The sequence below is a fragment of the Corella eumyota genome, chromosome 7 (genome assembly GCF_963082875.1).
Source record: "Corella eumyota chromosome 7, kaCorEumy4.1, whole genome shotgun sequence".
NCBI classification, from domain to species: domain Eukaryota; kingdom Metazoa; phylum Chordata; class Ascidiacea; order Phlebobranchia; family Corellidae; genus Corella; species Corella eumyota.
The window spans coordinates 740,742-764,720 of NC_137496.1; the positions used below are offsets into that span (position 1 = coordinate 740,742).

The window sequence follows — 23,979 nt, forward strand, 5'->3', positions numbered from 1 at the left end:
AGCGTATCTCAAAAATAAAATTAAACAATAAATTCGTGCTTTATGTTATTTTAACAAGAATAGTAAAAAGATTTTATGCCATATTTAACATGATAACCTCTTCATAAAGAGAAATTAAAAGTTTGCAATTTTTTATTTATTTTGTTATATTTTCCCTGACTACTTCTTAGCTTTGCTGTTCTGACTTTTCTTACTCTGTTTAGAATTAGGTTGCCCACATCTAAATAATAACACTGACATCTCTGGCATTGATACCTCAATATATTCATTTGCTCTGTGTTGAACTGCACTGCCAAAATTTCCACCAACTGCACAGTGCCAAGTTGGGCCGTACTTTGCTTCAAATTTCTAAAACAAAATTGCTTTGCTATGCTAATCTCTTCTATACCCTATGTTACCTTCTTCTAAGCTGATTTTGTGAGCAAATGTAAAGGTGACAAAAATAATTAACGGTTATACATAAACCTTGATAGTTTTTACCTGCTTAACTTGCTCTGCAACATCTTCCTCCAAGCCATATTGCATAACAGTCTTCACACACAGCTCTGCCGCAAATTCCTCCATGTCTCCACTCATGCTTGAGAAAGTAATCATCTTTGTACTGCGTTTGTCTTCTGGGTACATTACGTTCCGAGCCATGTGCTAAAGTACGTTGAAAAAAAGTTATGATTTTTTAAATATTCACTTAAACCAAGGTTTTTCATCTAACCTGCTTCACTGTCTTCGATAATTTGCTTTTTGCTATTCCGTCTAAGTTCATTGGCAACAAATTGATGACAACCGCCGATAAAAATGCACAAAAAGCAGCGAAAGCACATAAATATAAAGAGGTTGAACTAACAGGCACCATTCCTTGTATTCCAAATATTCCTTGACGACGTTGCATCGTTGAAAGAACACTCATTCGAAAACTTGCAATCACACAAACAAGAACGTCGATGACACCTGAAAATTCGATAAATATAAAAAAGTTGAGTTAATTAATATTAAAAATAAGTTACAAAATGTGTTCACTTTACCTGATGTAACGCAAAGTAGAATGATCGAACGTTTTGACGTCATTTTTTCGAAAAATGGAAATGGTTGATCAAGATCTGATAGAAGGTAGCTTATAACCGACATAACAGTCAACGTTATACCCACACATACCAAACATAACCAACCAAAATCGGTTTCATCGCCAGTTAAAACTTCTTTAGTGCCATGTTCAGTAGAACAACCAATTGGTGGGGGGAGGGGGAGGCAGTTTGATATCGCTAAAAAGGAAAAAAATTAACTAAACCGTCCCCTAAAATTATTTTTCTAAAACTGGTCGTTAAAAAACTGATTGGTGTTGGTAGTTCTAGGCGAACAGGTGATTATTCTAGAAGGGTGGATGCCCTAAGACTGTTAAAATTCCTGCTATCCTTATTTTATATCTTTTGTTTTTAACTACCCTGACTTTTTCTCCATGTCCCCCAACTGTTTTCTCTATAAGCTTCGAAGGTTGCGGCAGCACAAAGAGTTATTAGGAAGAGTGCTCCGACAAGATAAACCCTAACTCGATCCAACGTCATTACATCTTATAAGATCCACGGAAGAAATCCTAATTACTTGAACATTTCTAATAATTAATTTGCTCGACTTCTTAAAAAGTAAAAACGTCCATTTTTTAATTCTAACTGGCAAATTTGAAAATGTAATTGTTTGTTTGTCTACTATGTGTTATGTCACACACTTCAACTTATTTCCTTAACAATGATCAATTAATAAAAGACCTTGAATTAATTCTGTGTCTTCCAATTTTTTTTGATTCCCGCATTATTTTGTTTCTTTTCTGTAAGTTATTAAATTTAATCAGTATATTAAAGTTAACCTCTATTCTTTGCATAAAGAAACAACTATTTTTATCTATGTCTGATTCTACCAAAAAATAAATATTTCTTATAATTCACAAGCAATATAATCATAAAAATACCCTTTGCTTTTTTATTATTCACAGAACAACAACACACCAAAACTATATTAATAATGAGGGTGATAAATAAGATTATTCCACTATTATTAAATGAACAAAAACATGCCTAAAAACATTCAAAATGGTCGCAAAACTGCAACACAATCTTGCAAACAACAACATACACAAACCACTTTAAAATAGGTATACAATTCAACAAGAAAACCGAAATTAAAACAAGTTTAAACTCGAGTCTGCACAACTATAGCTTATTAATGCGTTGCTACTATTACCCTATTTTATAATTTACTACAATTTAAAAGCCACATGCGTTGGTACGAATAAAATAAAAACAACAAAAAAATGGGGCCCTACATGCTGTTAAAAGGCTAGGTTTTAATAAATTTACCACCATATTTTAGGCACAAGTTTACAAAAATTTAAAGCACCCAGTTTTTACCCTTTTGAGTAATGATTTAAAACAAAACAACAGGAAATAAAAAGTAATTATCTAATCAGCACTTATTATGTAAAGTACTTATTTAAATATAATATTTTGAACACTTTTATGAAGTATAGTTAAGAGGTATGACCAATATAGTTAGTACTTTCAGCAGCATAGAAAAATAATTAATTTATCTAAAAAAATTATAAATTATTTTTTTTCAAGCTCCGATTTAAAATACTTTTGATGCATATCAGTATTGTTTATAACAATACTTAATAATCTTAATAAAGAGTGTTTTGCATTGTAAAATAATAACTAAAACGCATTTTAAACAACAAGGACAAAAATGCCCCTTTTTCTTTTTAACTCCGGTAAATTGTTTGCCGTATGATGGGGTTGCTGAGCTATGATTGACGGGTTGAGGAAAGGGTTCAAAGCGCATCAACCGAATGAAAGCAAATTAAATCTATTTTGTTAAGTTTTCTTCTTGGAAAACAACGGCCATTAACGTTTGGAGAGCGACCGTAAACGAATCTAAAACAAAAACGAAAATAAAAAAATTGAAAATAAAATAACAAAAAATAAAAACTATTAAATGAAAGCATATTTGCGAGATATTTTTGATTAAATGCGATTATTAGATATTTTAAAACGTTTTTTAGGGCTTATTATTTACCAAACAAACTTTAATTCAGATTTTACCAATTTTTAAACGAAAAAATCTTAAAAAAAAATTTAAAAATAATAATTTTGTGAAATTCTAATAAATCTAACAATCTAAAATAAACAAAAAATTTAAAATAAAAACTATGAAAATAATATTTCTACAAATTATGACGAGACAATGAACATCTGGTCGACGCAGTATAGTGATGACGTCATGAGGAAATTGTATTGGAATTCAGAAATTCAATTAAACGACATTTTTATGTTGATTTAATAAATATTAAAAATCACAATCAGTGTTTTATAAAAGCGAGGTTTATATCAATATTCCGAACCAAAATCAATAAAAAATGTCACCATAATATTTAAATTTTAAACAAAACAATAAATTATTTCTACAGCACCTTTTTATCACAATATTTTAAAATAATTAAAGTTTTAATAACCGACAATTCGCGACAATTTCCCATCAAACATGTACTGCTCGCTTGCTAATCAGAAATCACCTTCTCTGATTTTTGATTGGTTTAAAAAAGGGGCGGGATTAAGGTAACATTGGTTTGAGGACATCAGGAGGTCGTCACTAACATAATATTGGTCTTTAGTAGAATTTTGTTAATTTGCAAAAAGGTATTGTGCAATACATAAAAAAATTTGTAAATTTACAAAAAAATATAAGATTCAAGCAATTAATATAAGTGCAAAACTAGGTATGTTAAATGCTTTACAAACTCGTATTTTGATAGAAATATAATTTGAATCAAAATTGTATTACAACAAGACTTTAAAATACCCCAAAAACATGCGAAAAAAATTCTATTCGAACCCTCATTTCAACAAAGCAAAGTTTAATCTTTTTGCTCAAAATAAATTTAATCCCAACGCGAAGAAAACAACCTCACAACAAAGCTCAAACTATTTGCTGACGTCATTAGTGCTGGTTTATTACGTCATGACTACGAACAAAATATGCCGACCAAGCTGCAGATTAAGTAAGTGGGTCAGTGTAAAATAAAAATGCAAATTTACAAAAGCCAAGAAAAATCTCGTGCTGTGTTTGATTAACAACCCAGTTAGTTTTAAAATTTGACCGACTTCGATAATTTCTTAAACATTTTAACCAGAGATTTTTAATCCTACAACCCTGGCGATTGACCCAAATTCACACGTGGATTATATCAGAAACTTTGTTTTTCTGCATCGCATTTTGCAAATTTGATTAATTAGGTGAGACATTATTCATCAAGTTATTGTCACGAAAAAATAAGTAAATCAAACAAAATAAGTAAACAAATCTTCAAACTTTGACCGGCAAAATTAAAGTTTGTTTGTTTTTAATAATAAATATATTATGACATACACTCTTGAACAATAGGCTTTACATGGGTTTAAACCCTAAACTTATAGTCCAAAAATAAAACCTGACAATAAGCAACAAGGTAGTAATAATAACTTGAACAAAAGGGGTAATGTTACCTTTTTACACTAGATTTAAAAGCAGAGTAAAAATAAAGAAACTTGATCTGTTACACAATAGTTCTTTTAACTTTACTTTAGGGTGTGTTTTTAATAGACTTTGAACCCCATAATATTAGGTTTTAACAATATATAAGCATATAAATACAGGACTTCCCTTTTACATACCAATCATGGCTTAAAGAAAGGGAAAAATAACTTTTTACAATGAAATATACAATCGGAGACTCAACATATAAATCTACATTCTTAAACATCACCACTTCTACATTTTAACTTAAAAAGATCTGAAAACTAAGTTTCCATTGAAGCACAATCATAAATACCATTTTAATTTTGTTCCTGAAAGACCACTTGCAATAAAGTTTGTAACCAGAGCGTACCATCTCCTAGAGATGGTTGGAAGTAAATTGAAAGTTTGGGGATTAATTTTGGTAATTTCAAATTGGAAATAATATTAAACCATAAAAAATTACACCCAAATTTTATTTTGAGGGAAATATATTTGGCATAAGTTTTAATATAAATTTAGTAATGTCTTTTCTAATTATAAATACATGTATGTTGCTTAGTTACAGCAAATTTATTTATCAAAGAACTAATATTTGAGTGACTAAAGGTTGTATTTAAATGAAGTTTAAGTAAATGTTATTGAGTTCTTTTGCTAGAACAGGTTAACATGATTTAAATCTATAATGTAAACATGACATTGAACTCAATTACACAGAAAAATGATCTTCAAACAGGGGTCAAGGATATGTAAATAAATGATTTAAATTTTAAAGTTAAAGTGTCAATCATTATAAATAAAGATTGGCATTGATTTGGTACCGTCAGCTTTATTTTTTTATAAAGACCAATTATTAAAAACTCAAAATCCTTTGGTTATAAAAAGTTTTATATACGCTAGCTTAGTTAAATAATACATATCTTATTACAACTAATAATATTAACTTACTCATTCCACTGTCCAGCCATTTAGGTTGTTTATGTTGGTACTTAACACCAATCAAATAAACCGGGATTCCAGTAACCACAATAGCCATCCCAATCAAACATTCCTTCGGTGCGGCATAAACTGCCATGACTACTAAGAATGCTGAAGCCAATAAGAATGTGATTGGAAGGGAGATATGCATCTGTGAAGGAAATATTAAATTACTAATTGCAATTGTTTCAAATACCATTATTAATTAAATGTCTCAAAAAGACATAAACTGTTTATATATCAAGAAAATGATGTCAATTTTGTAAGTTTGGATTAACTATGGTTATAACTTCTAAAAAATAACATTAAACAAGGCAATAAAAAAGAACCAAATTATTAAGTGAATTATTGGAAAAAAAAATGTTTTGTTTAAAAGAGAGCAAGAAAGTTAAGACATAAACACCAAATACCTTGACTGGTCTCTTCATCTCAGGGTACTTGTACCTCCAGATGATCATTCCAAGAATGGCCATTCCAACACACAACCAGTTGAAGAAACTGAAGTAAGTGATTAGACTCCAGATATCACCAGAGATCAGATACATCAACGACAACACACACTATAAATATAAACTTGTGTTTAGAAACTGTTAAATAATGGTTTTCAATTATGAAATTTTGCGTATTGTGTTTCAAACCATGAGGTTAGTTAAGTCATTATTTTATTGCCTCATTATATTGTTTATTGTTTATATTACCATCATTGAAATTACTTCATTATTGATTAGTTTTAATAATGATCAAGTAGCTTCCGGTAAATTTTTATTAGGTCATTTTGTTCAAGATTTATCAAAGGCGATAGTAAACTCACGTTGAATATAATTGCTGGAACTGGAGTGAATTTCTTGGTGTGAATCATAGCTAAAATGTTTGGAAGTTGACCTTCTCTTGCTCCAACAAAAAACAATCTAAAATAAAATTTGTATGAAGTTAGTCTGGTTACTTTGGGTCAATTTGAACATTTAGAAATAATTTGTATGGCTTAGACCATTCTTTATTAGTTTATCTTTTTTTCAGTTATGATTTTTAAGTTTCTTAACATTTTAAATTAGCCAAACACAAATATTTTCAGGTTTTGTTGATGATAAAATATTTCATTTAAACTTGTATTCAAACAAGTGCCAGTGATTAGGTAAAACTTGAACATTTCTTGCAAATACAGGAAATCATCAAAGTGCAGTAAATATTTAGGAGAAATAAAAGCAACTCATATATGTTGAAGTAAATTAAAATTTTGTTTTGTTAAAGATATCTACATGGGTTAAGCTCTGTGACTGTTTTTTTGACAGGGCCTATTAAAAGTAAATGCTCTTTAAAGTTAGTGTGGCTAGTATGGCATCTTTTTAAAAAAATAGCCTTGAGAGATAGTTGTTCTAGAGATTCTGTTTCAATATCAAATAAATGTTACCTTGAGGAAGTGAAGATTGATCCGTTGACTGAACCAAAACATGACAAGGACACAAACACTGGGATTGTCCACGCCATCACTCCTAAAACCTTGTCACCAAACAACTAAAAAAACATAATAATGTTAAAGTACCTAGTTACAAAAGTTTTATTACACATCAACTGTAAAAGTCGTAAATATGGAATGCCGATTTATGTGTTATGTTGGACCACATTGCAAAAATGTTGCTGATTAAGCTGAATTTGTGCATAGATTTGTGTACTGAAAGTTAAAACTTTGGAAAGTTTTTGTTTGCCAAAAATAAATAAATATTTGCTAAGTCAACACAACGACATTAAGTCAATATTGACAATCAACATAAAATTAATTTGATGATCGACAATAAATTTAGTTGGCAAATAAAAAAACAGTTTCACGTTATACTTAAAAAAATTTAAATATATTTAAAAAATAAAACATCATTTGGCCAGAATTTTTTTTTGTAAATGAAAATAAAATTTATATTTAGTTAAAAAAAAAAACAGTTAAAAAACAATTTTCTTACAACAGCGACAGCATTTGCATTTCCGAATTCCAATGGTGATAAAACAGAGAAATAGGCGATGTTTGCAAAAACATAAATAAACGAAACCAGAGGAAGGGAAATCATAATAGCACGTGGTAAATTTCTAAAAAGGAAACATAACTAATATGTAAAAATTTTCCCTTAGTAAATCAATTTATTAACTAAAGATACAAGTTAAAGGAAAGATTTTACTTACACATATGGATTGATCATTTCTTCAGTTACAAAGTTTAAGTAATTCCTGTAAAATAATACTTAAATAAATAAAAGTTGTTATTCCTAAATAAAAAAGTCCTACGTAAAGCTATTTTGTAGAATCAGTAAACATCAATAATTTTTAATAAACAAACCCCCGAAAAATGAAAGAAAAACCCAATTTACTACATTATTTTTTTTCCGCATTTTAAATATGTACCTATTTATATTTAAGTAACCAAAAGTAGGTTTGACACTTTGTTAAAACAGAGAACATATAGAAGTTTAAAATTTGAAGAGACAAAACAACATGTCAAGTAAAGTGGCACTTCAAACAGATTAACACACAGAAACCTGTGTGTGGTATAACTGACAGAAGTCTATCCATACCAATTTAAAATCAAACTAAAACAATTGTAACCTACAATTTAGGTGTCAACTTTAAAGTTTACAACAATCACGTAAGTATGACCTAGTTTGGAAGTGCCAATATAACATTAAAAACATTAAAAAATAGGTTTAGAAGAGACATGGTGATACTTAAAATAACACAGACTTAAGTTTGTTTAGTGGTGCATGTAACCCACCCATGTAACAAACTGGAATAGTGATGTAATATACAAGAACACTTACCATCCACCATATGCATATAGACTGTTGTAAAATGCAATAACGATTCTGCCAACATCGTTTGTTGTACCTTCGAACGCCGCTTGCGGGTTTAAATACTCGGTGTAACCTTTAAAAAATATATAAAATACTTAACTTTTATTTTACAGAAAATTTTATAACTTTATTCTAACTATAGCCCTGGCATTACCTTGAAATATTTTAACAAATCCAATGATAATGATCATAGCAAGAGCAATGAGCTTGGCGAAGGTGAAAACATCTTGTACTCTAGTTGCCCATCTTACACTTATACAATTCACTATTGTTAGTAAAACTGAAAAAAAATTATTTTAATTATTTATGACATATTTAAGGTCCTAAAATTAGTTTATAATAACAAAAAAATATTTAATAGGCCTTAATAAATAAATTTTAGGTATATAATAAATACACATAAAACATACACTTAAGGTTTTATAGTGTTTGTATATCAAAGGTCTAAAAACAGTCATTGACGACTTAATATTAAAGGAGAAAAGAATTTCTCACTCTATGTTGCATCATGTTTTTAAGGACAACAAAGAAAACAGTTGCTCTATAGTAAACAGTTGCTCTATAGTAAAAACACAAATTTTACCACCACACATGGCAACAGTTAAACATTTTTTTGTTGGATAAAACAATTTTAAAATATAAATGATACTTACTTAGACAAGTACCAGCAAACAATTTAATGGCTGATTGGGGCATTAATTCAGGACACCCTGGAAAAAAGGGGGTTACTAAATATTCTGAAAAAGTAAGGGCAATTGCTGCTTGTGAAGTTGGTCTGATGATTAGTAAGGCAATCCACAACCGCAGGAAAGCTGGCAAAGGTCCGTAGAATTCTCGAATGTAAGCATAGTCTCCACCAGACTTTACAATTGTGGTGCCCAATTCAGCATAACACAACGCTCCTATCGTTGAGAAAAATCCACCAATGGCCCAGACAATTAAACTTAAACCGACTGAATTTACTTCATTAAACACTCCAACAGGAGAAATAAAAATACCCGAGCCAATAATTGTCCCAACAATCAAAGCACAACCATTTACAAGAGTTAATTTTTGTTTAAGAACAACTTTACTGTCGCCTGGACCATCAGAAGAACCACTGCTTGAATCATTTGCCTCATTAAGGTCTTCTTTCATTTCTAAAGATCGTTTACTCATTGTCAATCTTTTACTATTTATTCCTTTAATTAAATTGTAAAAACTCTTTTCAATTAAAAGTTTTTAAACAGTTTCACCAGTAGCCTAAAAAAATAAAACATTTTCCATATTATTTAAGACGTTTTTATAATATTTTAAGTGTAATCACCCTCACTTTTTGACATCGAAATATCATCAATTACAGAACAGACAAAGTCTACATATTTATTATTAAGCTTTTATATTCTTTTGTCTATTATTTATAAGTTATTATTTTTACCGGTATGCCAGATAGCCAAACATTTATCTAAACCTAAACAACTACAATCGCCGATCGCCCGTTGCTCTATCTATTACATAGCGCCCACGTGGCGCGGTCCAGTTTATACTACGTGATTAGAATGAGCGAAAAACGAACGTTGACTGACTCTGCGCTTTTGTTTACTGATCAAAATACTACAGCGCACGAAGTGACGTACTGCTCTGCGCTCGCCAGACTGAACTACTAAAAAGAGAGGTCGCCTACGATGATTGATCGCTTTTATAGGCACCCTAACGGTTATATTTCTGCGGGTCTGGCCTACCATCTAACGACCATTATAAGATCTTACATCAGAAAGCCCAGCAATTTAAAATTATTTTAAAATCGTGATGTAACGAAATAACCGGCAGCGTGGTGTAGTGGTAAGAACACTTGCTACACCACACATGAGGTCATGGGTTCAATCCCCACTGCTCTCATGCTGTAGCGCCCTTGAGTAAGGCGCTATAAACGGTACGAACTCCTGCTGAGCCAGCACTTAATCAGCAGCATAATTATCGGGCAATTATAATCTATAATATCCCAAACTGCCACAGGCAACTCAAGACTGGGTCGGGGGAGTAACTGATGTTACTCTATATTTAAGTCGCGCATTCGACTTTCCCACATCGAGGTTAAAGATATATACAAAAAAACAAACAAAAAAAAACAGTTACTTACGGAAACGGAAATATGGATTATCGCTACATCATGACGTCAGACGCTGACGCAACGCCAGAGTTTCCAATTCAAAAAAGCAGGGTTTTTAATTTAAAAAAGACATCAAAATATTTTATGTTAGAGGATAAAGCGTAACTGTTTTATTTTATTAAAACATTTTTAATAAGAATAACAAATCACAAATTAAATTTTATGAACTTTAATACAATCAGATAAGCTTATAACAAACACAAATGCAAAAAAATATTAAAATGTTTTGGCAAAAATACAAACTACATTTTTACATAAATAACATTACACAAACTTTAAGACAAAACAATAAATTAACACAAAACTCGTAAAACCATACAATTTAAATGTGGGTACATTAATTCCTATTATTTTGACGGTATTGGGGGTGCGCCTTTGGAGATTGGCGCATTTGTAGATTGGTGGGCTTCACAATTAATATTATATCCCCGACGAGGCCTTCTTGTTCCTTCTATCATTTTTCCTGATACAAGTTCAACGCACCAACACATGTTTGTAAACCCGTAACATTGTCTTAGTTCAAAGTTTCCATTGGCATCACAATCTGGTATAAATGCGTCCAACAATCCTTCGGGAATATCTTGGTCTTTTTGGCATTTTGTTCCTAAAATAAACAGAAAAATAACGTTACAATTGTTTACTAAATAATACATATCTTTTAGTATATAGATATTTATTAAACTTATTTTGTTTAAATGATTACAACATCACCATTGTGATAATTGATTACAATTTGTACTGCTACTAATTAAAAGAACGTAAAAACTTACTGTTATCGACAACTACAAGTTTTCTCGATACTGGTGGACAGTTATTAGCCTCAATGCATACATCATTTGAATCACGAAGATATCCATCTGGACATGTGCATCTATTCTGACATAACTTGGTTAAACTGCAAGGTATTTTGGGTTGTTCACAAGTAGCATCGCAGTTTTGGGCACAGTTGGAAAAAACTTCACCCTTAGCAAGATTGCATCCTAAGAAAAACATAAACTAATAAGAAAATGTTAAAAATACTAAAAATGTTTTTTTAACTGAGGTTATTAACAAAGAACATAAGAAATTAATTAAGCTGTTTTAACTTAAGAAGTAAAGGTTTTTAAATTGCATTTTTTTACCCATTGCCCACTGTTGAAATTTAAGTAATGATAACAAATAATTAAGATAAAAGGACTGTTGGTTTAGTTTAAATTTTATGCAATACGTACGAGGATCTATCCTTGGGCATCGATATGCTTCAATACATTGACCAGGATTGTTAAAATCTTCAACAAAACCAGACCTGCAAATACAACGAGGAAAACAACCAGTTCGTTCAATACAAGCAGAAGGAAAGCCTGGACAACTAATATCACATGATGGCGCGCAAGCGTTCCAAATTTTTCCATGCTGACTGTTGCAATCTAAAGAAAAAAGTTTGATAAATACGTATTATTATTAATAGATTGTAATTAAGTAAGGTAAAAGTCTAAAAGAAATTCATTTTTGTTATTGTGAAAAACAAAGCCTACCTCGAACAGCATCACAAAATGGTGTCCTAGCTTCACGTTCGTAATCAGTATCAGGGATAGTTGTTCCATCTTTCTCTACACAACGACATACACCATCCCGACACTGTTCTGGTGCCCAGGACCCGTCCCGGTCGCACCGGATTGACCTGGGAGATTCGGATGTTGATTGAAGCAAGGCACAAGAGTGTGGAGCTAGAAAGTAAGTTTATGTTAAGTAATCCAGCAAATATGTTTTTATAAACTGATTTAACTTTAAGGAGAAAATGCTGACGTTTGATTTTTTTGTTGCTCTAACCTTTCGGTAACGTTATAGATCAATAATTAATATTTAAAAATGTAGTTGTTTAATTAACATAAAACCCTATCATGACATTTAAGTGTTTGAATTCTCACCTGGGCATTCTGATGGCATGATACATGTTAGGTTTGTTTCATTAACTCGAACCATCCCGTTCTGGCATTGACAATCAATCGCACAACGTCTGTTGCATCTTGGAGTTGGGTTGTCGCAAGTAGGTGGGCAAGATGTTGCACAGAATGAAAACCTCATTCCAACTGGGCAATCTGTTTTTTTTTTAAATAACTTTGTTAAAATGGTATAAGAAAATTAAATATAAACATTTATGGAAAAAGAGTTTTACAACTTTGTGTTAATTCTTAATTACAAACCTCCTAAGAAATCACAATCCAAATCAAACGAATCAGCTTGTCTTGTTGTTCCTTTTAACTTTTCACCACTTTTCCTGTTGACGCAAAAGCAAGATCCTTCAGTGCAAACTGTGGTGTCATATAACCCATTTTCGTTACAGAATACGTTATAATCACCTTTGTTGACCAACCCAGGACATTGAGGCCCTAAAAACAACAAATCATTTTTGGTTAAAGGAACAATTTTATTAAAAAAAATGTAATAGGTTATTTATATTAATAAATTCATGGAATATTCGCATGCTTAGATGAAAAAATGCACACGAGATAAGATCAGTCTCGACCTAAATATAGAGTAAAAACATTCCCAAACTTAATTATACAATATTGACATTTAAGCACGTGAGTCTAAATCTCTGTCAACAACTTCAAATTAACCGATAAAAATTTTCCAAATGACTAATTTAAACTCCGAGATATAAACAAATGTCTTCGTAATTCGCCGCTGTAAAGTTGTTGAAGTAATTTAATCGTGATTCGAAGTGATTTACACAAAAATTATTTAATGTGGTTACATATAATATGACTTCAAGTACTTCTGATCAATTGAATTGAATTTAATCTAACAAATTACGTAACTTATTTTGAGCCGTACTATTTTAATAAACTGTTTTAAATTTCTGTACAGTCATTAGATAGCAATCACTATTAGTTATAAACACATGTAGGATATCTTGTGGCAAAAATCTGTTATTACAATACTTTAATGATTAAGATAACGCAGACTTGACGTAAATCAAATTGGGTAACGGGAAATAATTTTAAATTCGACATGATGTTTAAATAACCAGATAGTTTGAATTACAAACTACTTAAAAAAATCTACCTTCAAGTGGTGGACATTGGTCTTCAGACACACAAGCTCCATCCAGAAGGAAAGTATTTGGAGGACAAGTACATCCAACTCGACATTGAAGTGTACAGAATTTTAGTTCACCTCTCTCATCACAGCTTGTAATACAACCTCCACAGTCAGAATAAACCATTCCGTTCGTACATTCTGGTTCTAAATATAAAACAAGCAAAATTACAACTTTATCACGCCTTCACCCAACAAAATTAAAAATTTTTCAAGTGTAAAACATTGTTCTATAATCACCTTCAGTTGGCAAAGGTGGGCATTGGTCTTCTGCTACGCAAGCTCCATCCAAAAGGAAAGTATTTGGTGGACAAGTACATCCAACTCGACATTGAAGTGTACAAACTTTTGGTACTCCTCTCTCATCACATCTTGTAATACAACCTCCACAGTCAGAATAAACCATTCCGTTCGTACATTCTGGTTCTAAATATAAAACAAGCAAAATTACAACTTTATCACGCCTTCACCCAACAAAATTAAAAATTTTTCAAGTGTAAAACATTGTTCTATAATCACCTTCAGTTGGCAAAGGTGGGCATTGGTCTTCTGCTACGCAAGCTCCATCCAAAAGGAAAGTATTTGGTGGACAAGTACATCCAACTCGACATTGAAGTGTACAAACTTTTGGTACTCCTCTCTCATCACATCTTGTAATACAACCTCCGCAATCAGAATAAACCATTCCGTTCGTACATTCTGGTTCTAAGATTTCCAATAAAGAATGTAAATTAAAAATTGTTACACATTTAACAATCTATAAATACATTACAAGAGTTGTTGGTTGCAATCTTTAAAAACATTGAAAATAAATGTAATACCGTCACTTTGAAGTGGTGGACATTGGTTTTCAGATACACAAGCTCCATCCAAGAGAAAAGTATTAGAAGGACAAGTACATCCAACCCGGCATACAGCAGCACAAGCTCTTAGTTGTCCTCTCTCATCACAGCTTGTAATACAACCTCCGCAATCAGAATAAACCATTCCGTTTGTACATTCTGGTTCTAAATATAAAACAAGTGAAATTACAATTTGATCAAGATTTTAACCAACAAAATTGACTGGTTTTTAAAATGTAAAACATTGTTCTGTATTTACCTTCAGTTGGCAAAGGTGGACATTGATCTTCTGCTACGCAAGCTCCATCCAAGAGAAAAGTATTTGGTGGACAAGTACATCCAACTCGACATTGAAGTGTACAAACTTTTAGTTCACCTCTCTCATCACATCTTGTAATACAACCTCCGCAATCAGAATAAACCATTCCGTTCGTACATTCTGGTTCTAAGATTTCCAATAAAGAATGTAAATTAAAACTTGTTACACATTTAACAATCTATAAATACATTACAAGAGTTGTTGGTTGCAATCTTTAAAAACATTGAAAATAAATGTAATACCGTCACTTTGAAGTGGTGGACATTGGTCTTCAGATACACAAGCTCCATCCAAGAGAAAAGTATTAGAAGGACAAGTACATCCAACCCGGCATACAGCAGCACAAGCTCTTAGTTGTCCTCTCTCATCACAGCTTGTAATACAACCTCCGCAATCAGAATAAACCATTCCGTTTGTACATTCTGGTTCTAAATATAAAACAAGTGAAATTACAATTTGATCAAGATTTTAACCAACAAAATTGACTGGTTTTTAAAATGTAAAACATTGTTCTGTATTTACCTTCAGTTGGCAAAGGTGGACATTGATCTTCTGCTACGCAAGCTCCATCCAAGAGAAAAGTATTTGGTGGACAAGTACATCCAACTCGACATTGAAGTGTACAAACTTTTAGTTGTCCTCTCTCATCACAGCTTGTAATACAACCTCCACATGTTGAATAGATCATTCCGTTCATACAGTCAGGTTCTAAATAATATCAATAAAACATTTAAAAATGTTATCTATATAAAAACAATTTAAAATTTAAAAATATGAATTATAACGCTAGGCTAACCTTCAGTTGGTAAAGGTGGACATTGGTCTTCTACTACGCAAGCCCCATCCAATAAGAAAGTATCAGGGGGACAAGTACATCCAATTCGACAGACAGCAGCACATGGTCTTATTTCACCTCTTTCATCGCACCTTGTAATGCAACTTCCGCAATTAGAATAAACCATTCCGTTTGTACATTCTGGTTCTGTTACATAAAAGGTATATCATTAAATAAAACAACAAATTCGTACAAAAACAAATTAAAAAATGTAATTTGGGAAATCTTTATTTTTAAAATTTTATAAACACAATACTCTTCTTTATCGAATAAGATGCACCAAAAGTTTGTAAAATAGATATGCTTGCAAGCATCAGAAGTTACTTACCAACTGGCCCTAAACATTCTGCTTCGCTGACACAATTATCACCTTGTAAGAATTGTCCAACAGGGCAACCGCAAGCATTTTGGCAACCAGTAAAACAAGCTTGGGCTTGACCGTTTTGTTCACAAGTCTGCTGGACACAATCAAAGCACCTGTATACTTGATTTCCACGGCATTCTGAATACATAAACTGTTTGTTAGTCTAATTGTCTATATTATCAAGATTTGAATCTTTAGATGTTTACAGCTTTTTAGATGTTATCAGGTTATGAATATTTATTATAGAGATCTTCACAGCAAAAGGTTAAGACTTTAACTAACCTGGTGGAGTTGGATCACATTGTTCTTCGACAACACAAATTCCATTGTTTAAAAAAGGCTTGTCACTTGGGCAACTACAACCAGGTTGGCAAATGGCTAGACAAGGTACAGGGGTTTCTCTATCTTCGCATCTTTGTGGACAACTTCTGCAAAAACTAAACTCCTGGCCACCACTGCAAGCTAAAGAATAGAATAAAAATAAGATATAATGTAACAACCTTAAAACCACAATGTTACTGTAAAACTAGAACAGAAGTTAATAAAACCTAAAATTTAAGGCTTTAAAGACATTGAAATGTAATCTAAAAGATTTTAAATAATAATAACTTACAATCTACAAAGTTACGAATAAACTCTATAACTTACATCCAGGGCATTGTTCTTTTGGAACACAATTGTCTCCATCTAAATATTGATTTGCAGGACAACCACAACCAGGTTGACAAATTAAAGGACATGGAACAAGTTCGTCTACTTGATCACATGTTCTTTGACAACCTTTGCAGGTTTTAAAGATTTGGTTTCCAATGCAAGCTTTAGAATAAAAAGAAAATGCTCATTTTAATTTTAAAACCACTTAAATCATATAAGACAAATTAAAACTTAAATTGTAATAGCTAAAAAAAAGAAATATTGAAGTAAATCTTTGAAAATTCTAATAAATATTGAAGTATGGTTAAAAAAGAATGATTGAAGTAAATTTTGCATTACAGAAAAAAGTATTTGCAAAACTTACCAGGCCTTGGGGGACATTGCGTGCTTTGAACACATTGGTTCAACGAATTTCGAAGATATCCTTGTGGACAAGCGCAGCGTTGATTGCACGACTCTTGTAAACTGCATAAAATATCTGGCTCATCGCAGGTTGGATCACATGGACTGGCGCAGTTCATAAAAACCTCGCCCAAGCTTTCGTCGCAGACTACATAAATAATTTATATTAAAAATATTTCTATGGTCTTCCGGGCAACAATAGAAAAGATGTTTCTTAAAAACCTTGTAAGGTATATTAAGACACAATTGTGTACGTTAAGATTTTTTCCGAAATCTTTGAAATATTTTTGAAACATTGTTTGTAAAGTTAAACTTCCAACAACATCAAATTTTGAAAAAGCAATTGCTTACCTGGACGCGGCGGGCACTTTGTGCTTGGCACACATTGGTTTAAAGAGTTTCTAAGATATCCTCTTGGGCAGGTACAACGTGTGACACAGATCTCTTGTAAACTGCAGAGTATTCTTGGTTCGTCGCATGTGGCATCGCATGGACTGGCGCAATTTGAAAATACTTCACCTAAACTAGCGTCACAACCTAAACAAAAGTAAATATTTTATTGAAAATAATCGGTCTAAAGAGATTTGAGTGTTAGTCTCAACGAAACTGATCGCATTAAAACCGGATTTTACGTTGCTTACATGATGTATGAACACACCTTTTTGATAAAGCCTTAAAGTTATCACAAGGTTGTATTAACACATTTTTAAGTTGTGACATAGTTGTGCATATTAAGAGCACTTGTAATCTTTGGGATAGTTTTATAAATAGAAATGTAAACGTGATGTCACACCCATTTGAGCGCCTTAACCACAGGAATGGCTGAAATATAGAACACCGGCCTTTCTCTTTTCAACTCAAATTTGGATAAAACACAAAAAATTAATAAGATAACATGACTTACTAATTGCTATATTGCAATCAAAGCCTCGAGAATGAAACATCGTGGAAACAGATCGTCCAGTAGTAGGAATCACGCACCAGCATTGTCCACGTCTGTTACATTGCTCGGGTTGATATTGTCTTTGACCGAACCCAGTACATCTTGGCGACCAATTTACAAATAAATTAAAACGAAAAAATCGCTGACGAATACTTTCAGCAAAGCAGTTAGAGGTCGAAGGTCTGCTACCTTGATTTTAAAAAAAGTAATTTTTTATTAAAAAAATACCATAACATTTACGTCTCCTTGTAATCGTAATTTAAATGGTGTTTAACGCACAATGTACGCTGCTACAAAAATATTTTAAATACAAAATAACAATAATTCTAACTTCTTAAAATGGTAAAAATATTTTTATTTACTTACCAACTGTTCGTTGAGCATTAGAATAAAAAATTACAGATGCAAAACACACGGAAAACAATAAAAACTTGATCATCTTCTTAGCGTATTTAACTTATTTCTTGTAATATTCACTTTGTATCTCTTGTTAGTTGAATCGAAAACAAGAATGATTTCAATTCGCTACACCCTGCCCTTTATATACTATTCGTAAATGTGTTAATACGTGCTTATTAAAGCTATTCAAACTTGTTAAGTGCCTAAGGCAAAGCGAAGAATTCGAATTCGACCAAATCGGGTAAAATTAAGAGAAAATAGAAATTAATTCGAGTTTACTTAAAATCGCTCCAGGCTTCTGCTTTCGAGTGCACGATTGAATGACCCGCATGACGTCACAAAAGCCTTCGTTGCGTAGTTTACCATTGCGCTATAAACACTTCTGGTCGGTGTTATTTTCATTGTTCGGTAGGGCGGAGACTTGTTTTCGAACGCGAGGTGACGAAATCTAAAGAGAAAGCGGCTGCATCACTCGGTCACGTCGGCGATTGACCAATTATGACGTCATAATTTCCGCTCGATTTCCACCGCCTTTCGGTCCCAGAAATATCTTTAGAAATCGACCCTTGCCGTGTTCCGCTCATCAAGTGGCTTGTAGTGTTTTTCCTGAGAAATGTTTTCTGTTTACAAAAATTAGAAATCGGATTGCCCCACTTAATAAACTTAAGGACTAACTCACACCCAAAAATGTTTTTAACAAAATAAAAGTGCTTTTAAGTATGTGTTTAGAAGCTTCGTTAACACAATTTCCTGCTGGGTTAATCGTTAATTCTTTAAAATGATAAATTTTCGTGTTGCTTAAAATAAAATTGTTAGAATTTAAGGATAGGCTGGTTTTATAAATGTTACGACGAATTTATAAAAATACGCAAAGTGTAAACAAAGGCGTTGTTGTGTTTTGAAATTATCCCATATCGTAATAGCTATATGCAAGAATTAATTGTAACACGCATCAAAAAATTTTCCGTATACGACGAACTGTTATTACAAATAAAGCCACAATTAAACAAGTGCAAAGAATCTAACGTCATTGACCTTCTCATTCTTTAAGGTGTGCGAATTTTTTCACCAAAAGTGATTCACGCAACAGTTTTGCGCAACTAATTCGTGAATAACTTTATTCCGAAATCAAGAAATTAAGCGCAAAAAAATAAATCAGAAATATTTAATTTATTTTTTATTGGTTTTTTGTATAAGCCCTTAAAAACGAATCATGTAAAGTTTATAAATAGTTATAATATATATTTCATTTGATTACAATTTAATTAAACGCGTATATATCTAAGTAATAAACAATAAAAAACTGTACTTTAGGAGTTTTTAATCGTTTTTGACATTTTCGTTCTCCCACTTTTGAACTTCTCTTAATATAATCTCAGCTTGAGGGTTGACTGAACTTTTAAGCATTAAAACTAACTCTCTTAATAAATCCCTGTAACAATGTTGTATTACTATTAACTAACTTTGCTGAGAACTCTATCTTAACGCATAATAAGCTAGAGTTGGACTTTATAAAAATTAGGTTGAATATTATGCATACCTTGACTGTGTTCCGCTTATAACTTGTTGAAATATTCCAACGCATGCTCCCCTTTTACCTGACCAATTATCAGAGGTTGGATCGAGTCGTTCCAAGACATGAAATGCTTTGGCTGATGTGTAAAATTGTCCCGTCTAAAATAAAGAATTATTTGTAAAATTTTGTAAATAAAAACATATTGCGTCATAGCTAAAAATTGCTACTTTTAGTGTGTCTTATTTAAAGATTATATAAATAAGTGTGCATAAAATATATATTCGCGAAAATAAATACCTTGTAGCAATCATTCGCAATAACTTGAAGTAGATGAAAGGAATCTGCCGGATTCTCCAACATTGTGTAAATTTGCCAAGCCATGTGTGCTTGCTTTGTCATAATATCTACAAATGTCACAAAGCAAATATTAATACAAAACTTAAGTACAATAATCTACTAACAAGTGTATTCACTTTATCAATGTTAAACGTGGGTAGGCAACCATTAAATAAACTGATTAAACAAAATTATATTTAAATCAAGGTCAAAGCTCTTAGACATAATTCAAAGTCAAACGCTGCAAATTTGCCTTATCTTAAAAATGTTAAAGAGCATTTTACGCTGCAAAAAGATTATATTACAGAAGATATGTTGATATACACAGACCAAATACTTACAGCATCTTGTCATAGAACATATACAACCGTACTCCATTTTAAATCGGTCATTTTTGATTAAAAGAAACAACTAAAAACACGTTATGTTATATAAGAATAAATCTTTATAAAATAAAATATAAATGCATAATATACGTACTTCTAATGCTTCTTTGTATTGACCAAGTGCTGCCTTTACTTGCGCAAAATTAAAATTAAATATGTCGCTGTTATGATAATGTTGCTAAAAATAAAAGACCAATCCTTAATTAGTGTCATTTGTTGTATTACTTTTATTGAACTGACCTTAAGATTGTTAAGAGCGTAAGAGCAAGCTTCAAATTCTTTCAGAAGAAAAGTTTGAGAAGCTTCGGCTTGGCAAGAAAGCATTGTACCTAAGTTCAATATTAAAATAACTTGTGTGAAATTTAAATTATTACAACAATAAATTATCAAATAATAAAAATTTTAAACGTATGTTCTCATAGTTATCATATAAACACTCAACTTACGTTTTTTTGCAGGTCTTGTGCAGCAATTATAGCAATGAATTGCAATCTCCAAACCTTCACCCTAAAATTAGATCACTTTAAATATTTGGATAGCTTATTACAACCTTTCTACCCCGACTAGCAATATTTACATTTCAAGGTATGTAGAATTAGTAAAACCTAAATATAGAAATCTTATTTTACCCATTCTCCATCTTGTACTACTCCAAGATAAGCATTGGCTTTAATCAGATGCTCCAAGTGGTTTTCAGGTACAAAGTTTTCCATAAGTTCATATGCCTTGTCATATTCCTCTATTTAGAAAATAAAGATATTTAAAAACAGTGTCTTAAAGCTATTTTGACTTGAAGTCTTAATCAATGTTCTTATTAATCTAAATAAATCTGACCCTGTTTCAAGTAGTACAAGGTAAGGTTGAGTCTAGCGTTTTTGATAATTCCCAACAAAGGAGGTAGAACATCTAATGCCCCATCTCCACATCGGAAAACAACCTAACAAAATATGTTTAACATTATATATTTATTCCCAAACCAAAAAGCCCTTTTAAAATATAGCAAATTTTTGTATCCTGATGCAGTCTTAAGTTGGGTTAGTTTACTATAGTGCTAACCTAGTGCTATTCCTTATTCTTGCCAAATAATTTAGATTGTAAGTATAGAAAATGCCTTACTTAAGAACAATATGGCATAATATTGGTGGGAATTAAACTCAGGACCTCACAATAAAAATGTTACAACATTATAAGCTTGTACCTTGTTGTGGTTAATCAATTGGATAACAGGATGTGAAGTAGGAAGATTATATTCGTTCAATTGTTTGAAGTTAGTTTCAGCAACATGGCCACCAATTTGACGGAAGTCAATGCAAGCCTTCAAGTTTAATGCTGATAAACTCTTCGGAAAATATTGAAGATATTCTTGCACCATTATCTTGAAAAAAATCAAGTAATTCAGGTAAACGTTTAAAGTGAATTTGACAATTTTACAAGCATTTGTACCTACCAAAGCTTCCCCATAAAATCCAGCTTTATAATAGCAATGTGCTATGTAGAATTTTAATGCTTTCCATTGCCTTAAAAATAGAGTATTTTAAAAACAAAAAATTTTTAAAAAACAAAAAACCAACATTTACCTAAGTACATCACCTCTACGTCACCTCTTTCTGTATTCTATTCGTTGGTATCTTTCCAGGGCGGAGTTATGGTCGCCACGTAGTATGTGAAATGCTGCAATACTTAACACAACTGTAGTGTCATCGATATCAAGGATTGACAGGTAATATAACATGCCCTTTTCACTGTGGTGTGATTGCTAAAAGAAAATGCACACTTGGTTACCTGTAAAAGCTCGACTTTATTCCTAAATAAAAATCATGTTTGTTTTATTTACCTGAAGTGTTAAATGGTAGTTAAGTAGATTCTTTAAAACAGTATCAGGACCTATTTTAAACAAAAATATTAATTATATGTATAACTAGAAACTTTTGCTAAATTTTAAATCTATAAACTTAAATATATTTAACTAAAATTACCTTTCTCGCAAGCCTTTTTTGCCTCCTTATACATTCCCAAGTAAAAATAGCAGCATGCCACATTAAGCCATAGTTTGGATTCACTTGCTACGTTTTCGGTTCCAATTGTTTTTAGATATATCTACAAGTATATAAAAAGAAAATGGAACTTCACCAACAAGAACACAATGTAATTATACTTAAAAAAAACTTTAGTAAAAGAATCCCTATTTAGAAAAATCGTAAATCTTTAACCAAATAATTCTCTAATATTTTCCTATGAAAATACTTGTAAAATACCTCATTTGCAGCTTTGTAATTGCCCAGTTGGAAGGCACAATAGGCTATCCACAAATCGACATCACAATTTGATTTTCCAATCACCTTTTTAAACTAAAAAACTGGCAAAGTTATCCGAAATTTATCAAAAGCTAAAAAATCTTTAAATTGAAAAACTTATTAAAGTACCTCCAACAAGGTAATAGCACCAGTGTAGTCCCTCTTATCCAAAAAATCCTCCAAAACTGGCATTTTTTTCTCTGGTTTAACATGCCTGCTGTGCAAATTGTTATCAAGTTGTATTGGTTTTTGCCTTGTTAAAATCTAAACATTTAAATAAATATTTTAAAAAGTTTAGGAAGAGTGTTTAGTTTCTTTTATTTTAACTAGTACCACGAATAAAGATTGTTTTTAGTTTTTTTTAACACCCTACCATTGTGAATGTTGATTCAGTTAAAATGTCTGCCAAAAAATAATTTAAAATTAGTTGTCTTTAAAGTACTTCAGTACGAAAAATAAATACGGATAGGTCACGTGATACCCTAGTTCTGATTTTAACAAAATAAATTACTATTTCTAACTCAATCTAAATGCAATAAAGTAATTAAACACCTTAATTACACATAAAACAATTAAAAATGTTGATGTTTACACCAGGATGAGGAATTGCTAAATTTTTTTTTAAACGTTTAAGAAGGGTTAATGTTATGACAAGACAATAAATCTGCTATGACGTTTCCGAGTAATAATATGAGTTGCAATACTAACATGTAGGGCCATGAAATAAAACATAAACAAAAAATGTAAACAACCTTAATTAATTAATGCAAGATTAATAAAAAGTAAAGAAATATAGAAGGTAAGTGAAGTAAATATCTATACTACATAGAAGAAGGTAAAATTAACAAAAAGGTAAATTGACAGAGAAGTTTTCTGCAAAACTAGTTTTTTGTTTTGCAAAAATATAAGTTGGTTTCTGTGCCAAAGGTTATAGTTCAGAACAGTTTTCTAGCAACATAAACAAATGTTGTAAGGCCGAAAAATAACTAGTGGACGTCAATAAATTACTGGGTTAACCTCAACCTTACGTAAATACCTGCATTTTTAAAAATACCCAGCGAGTTATTGATTATTAAATTCGTAAAACTGAAGTATGATCAAACACCGAATG

General features: G+C 31.5%; 4 protein-coding genes across 5 annotated transcripts; all 4 read right to left on the reverse strand.

Moving 5' to 3' along the window:
* Positions 1–85: 85 nt before the first annotated feature.
* Positions 86–1,556, reverse strand: LOC145759560 (uncharacterized). Its single transcript, XM_082573412.1, has 5 exons — positions 1,436–1,556; positions 1,020–1,256; positions 710–945; positions 481–642; positions 86–348 (listed from the first exon to the last, which is right to left on the reverse strand). The coding sequence occupies exons 1-5, from the start codon at positions 1,554–1,556 to the stop codon at positions 160–162; spliced, it is 945 nt and encodes a 314-aa protein (XP_082429538.1). The 3' UTR covers positions 86–159.
* A 398-nt stretch (positions 1,557–1,954) lies between these two features.
* LOC145758992 (large neutral amino acids transporter small subunit 1-like) lies at positions 1,955–9,609 on the reverse strand. Of its 2 annotated transcripts, XM_082572705.1 has the most exons (11): positions 9,002–9,609; positions 8,503–8,628; positions 8,316–8,421; positions 7,684–7,728; positions 7,467–7,590; positions 6,923–7,026; positions 6,326–6,422; positions 5,925–6,074; positions 5,485–5,665; positions 4,853–4,915; positions 1,955–2,918 (listed from the first exon to the last, which is right to left on the reverse strand). In XM_082572705.1, exons 1-10 carry the CDS (start codon positions 9,504–9,506, stop codon positions 4,857–4,859), a joined length of 1,497 nt encoding a protein of 498 aa, XP_082428831.1. In that variant the 5' UTR covers positions 9,507–9,609; the 3' UTR covers positions 1,955–2,918; positions 4,853–4,856. The 2 variants fall into 2 exon arrangements, with proteins under 2 accessions (XP_082428831.1, XP_082428830.1); XM_082572704.1 differs by lacking the exon at positions 4,853–4,915.
* Positions 9,610–10,592: 983 nt separating this feature from the next.
* Positions 10,593–18,472, reverse strand: LOC145759066 (zonadhesin-like). The gene is made up of 21 exons (XM_082572799.1): positions 18,304–18,472; positions 17,899–18,126; positions 17,346–17,531; positions 16,957–17,142; positions 16,587–16,754; positions 16,221–16,400; positions 15,903–16,076; positions 15,536–15,721; positions 15,262–15,447; positions 14,982–15,167; positions 14,680–14,865; positions 14,400–14,585; positions 14,098–14,283; positions 13,819–14,004; positions 13,546–13,725; positions 12,681–12,866; positions 12,405–12,575; positions 12,012–12,203; positions 11,709–11,903; positions 11,268–11,477; positions 10,593–11,101 (listed from the first exon to the last, which is right to left on the reverse strand). Exons 1-21 carry the CDS (start codon positions 18,374–18,376, stop codon positions 10,845–10,847), a joined length of 3,888 nt encoding a protein of 1,295 aa, XP_082428925.1. The 5' UTR covers positions 18,377–18,472; the 3' UTR covers positions 10,593–10,844.
* A 131-nt stretch (positions 18,473–18,603) lies between these two features.
* Positions 18,604–23,327, reverse strand: LOC145759561 (intraflagellar transport protein 56-like). Its single transcript, XM_082573413.1, has 16 exons — positions 22,998–23,327; positions 22,830–22,922; positions 22,551–22,671; positions 22,409–22,458; positions 22,176–22,330; positions 22,022–22,091; positions 21,773–21,949; positions 21,409–21,511; positions 21,204–21,313; positions 21,021–21,081; positions 20,815–20,903; positions 20,669–20,752; positions 20,530–20,599; positions 20,150–20,256; positions 19,877–20,010; positions 18,604–18,942 (listed from the first exon to the last, which is right to left on the reverse strand). Exons 1-16 carry the CDS (start codon positions 23,058–23,060, stop codon positions 18,813–18,815), a joined length of 1,617 nt encoding a protein of 538 aa, XP_082429539.1. The 5' UTR covers positions 23,061–23,327; the 3' UTR covers positions 18,604–18,812.
* Positions 23,328–23,979: the final 652 nt, after the last annotated feature.

Coding starts and splice junctions, on each gene's coding strand:
- LOC145759560 (XM_082573412.1), bottom strand. CDS start 1,556: ATGACGTTGGATCGAGTTAGGGTTTATCTTGTCGGAGCACTCTTCCTA. Junction 946..1,019: donor TCTACTTTGCGTTACATCAG/GTAAAGTGAACA, acceptor TCGAATTTTCAG/GTGTCATCGACGTTCTTGTT. Junction 643..709: donor TATCGAAGACAGTGAAGCAG/GTTAGATGAAAA, acceptor AACGTACTTTAG/CACATGGCTCGGAACGTAAT.
- LOC145758992 (XM_082572704.1), bottom strand. CDS start 9,506: ATGAGTAAACGATCTTTAGAAATGAAAGAAGACCTTAATGAGGCAAAT. Junction 7,729..8,315: donor CTATATGCATATGGTGGATG/GTAAGTGTTCTT, acceptor ATTATTTTACAG/GAATTACTTAAACTTTGTAA. Junction 5,666..5,924: donor AGATGAAGAGACCAGTCAAG/GTATTTGGTGTT, acceptor TTTCCTTCACAG/ATGCATATCTCCCTTCCAAT.
- LOC145759066 (XM_082572799.1), bottom strand. CDS start 18,376: ATGATCAAGTTTTTATTGTTTTCCGTGTGTTTTGCATCTGTAATTTTT. Junction 14,586..14,679: donor TCCACCTTTGCCAACTGAAG/GTAAATACAGAA, acceptor TTTTATATTTAG/AACCAGAATGTACAAACGGA. Junction 13,726..13,818: donor CCCACCTTTGCCAACTGAAG/GTGATTATAGAA, acceptor TTTTATATTTAG/AACCAGAATGTACGAACGGA.
- LOC145759561 (XM_082573413.1), bottom strand. CDS start 23,060: ATGCCAGTTTTGGAGGATTTTTTGGATAAGAGGGACTACACTGGTGCT. Junction 22,672..22,829: donor ATTACAAAGCTGCAAATGAG/GTATTTTACAAG, acceptor ATATACTTGTAG/ATATATCTAAAAACAATTGG. Junction 21,512..21,772: donor AATTGATTAACCACAACAAG/GTACAAGCTTAT, acceptor ATATTTTGTTAG/GTTGTTTTCCGATGTGGAGA.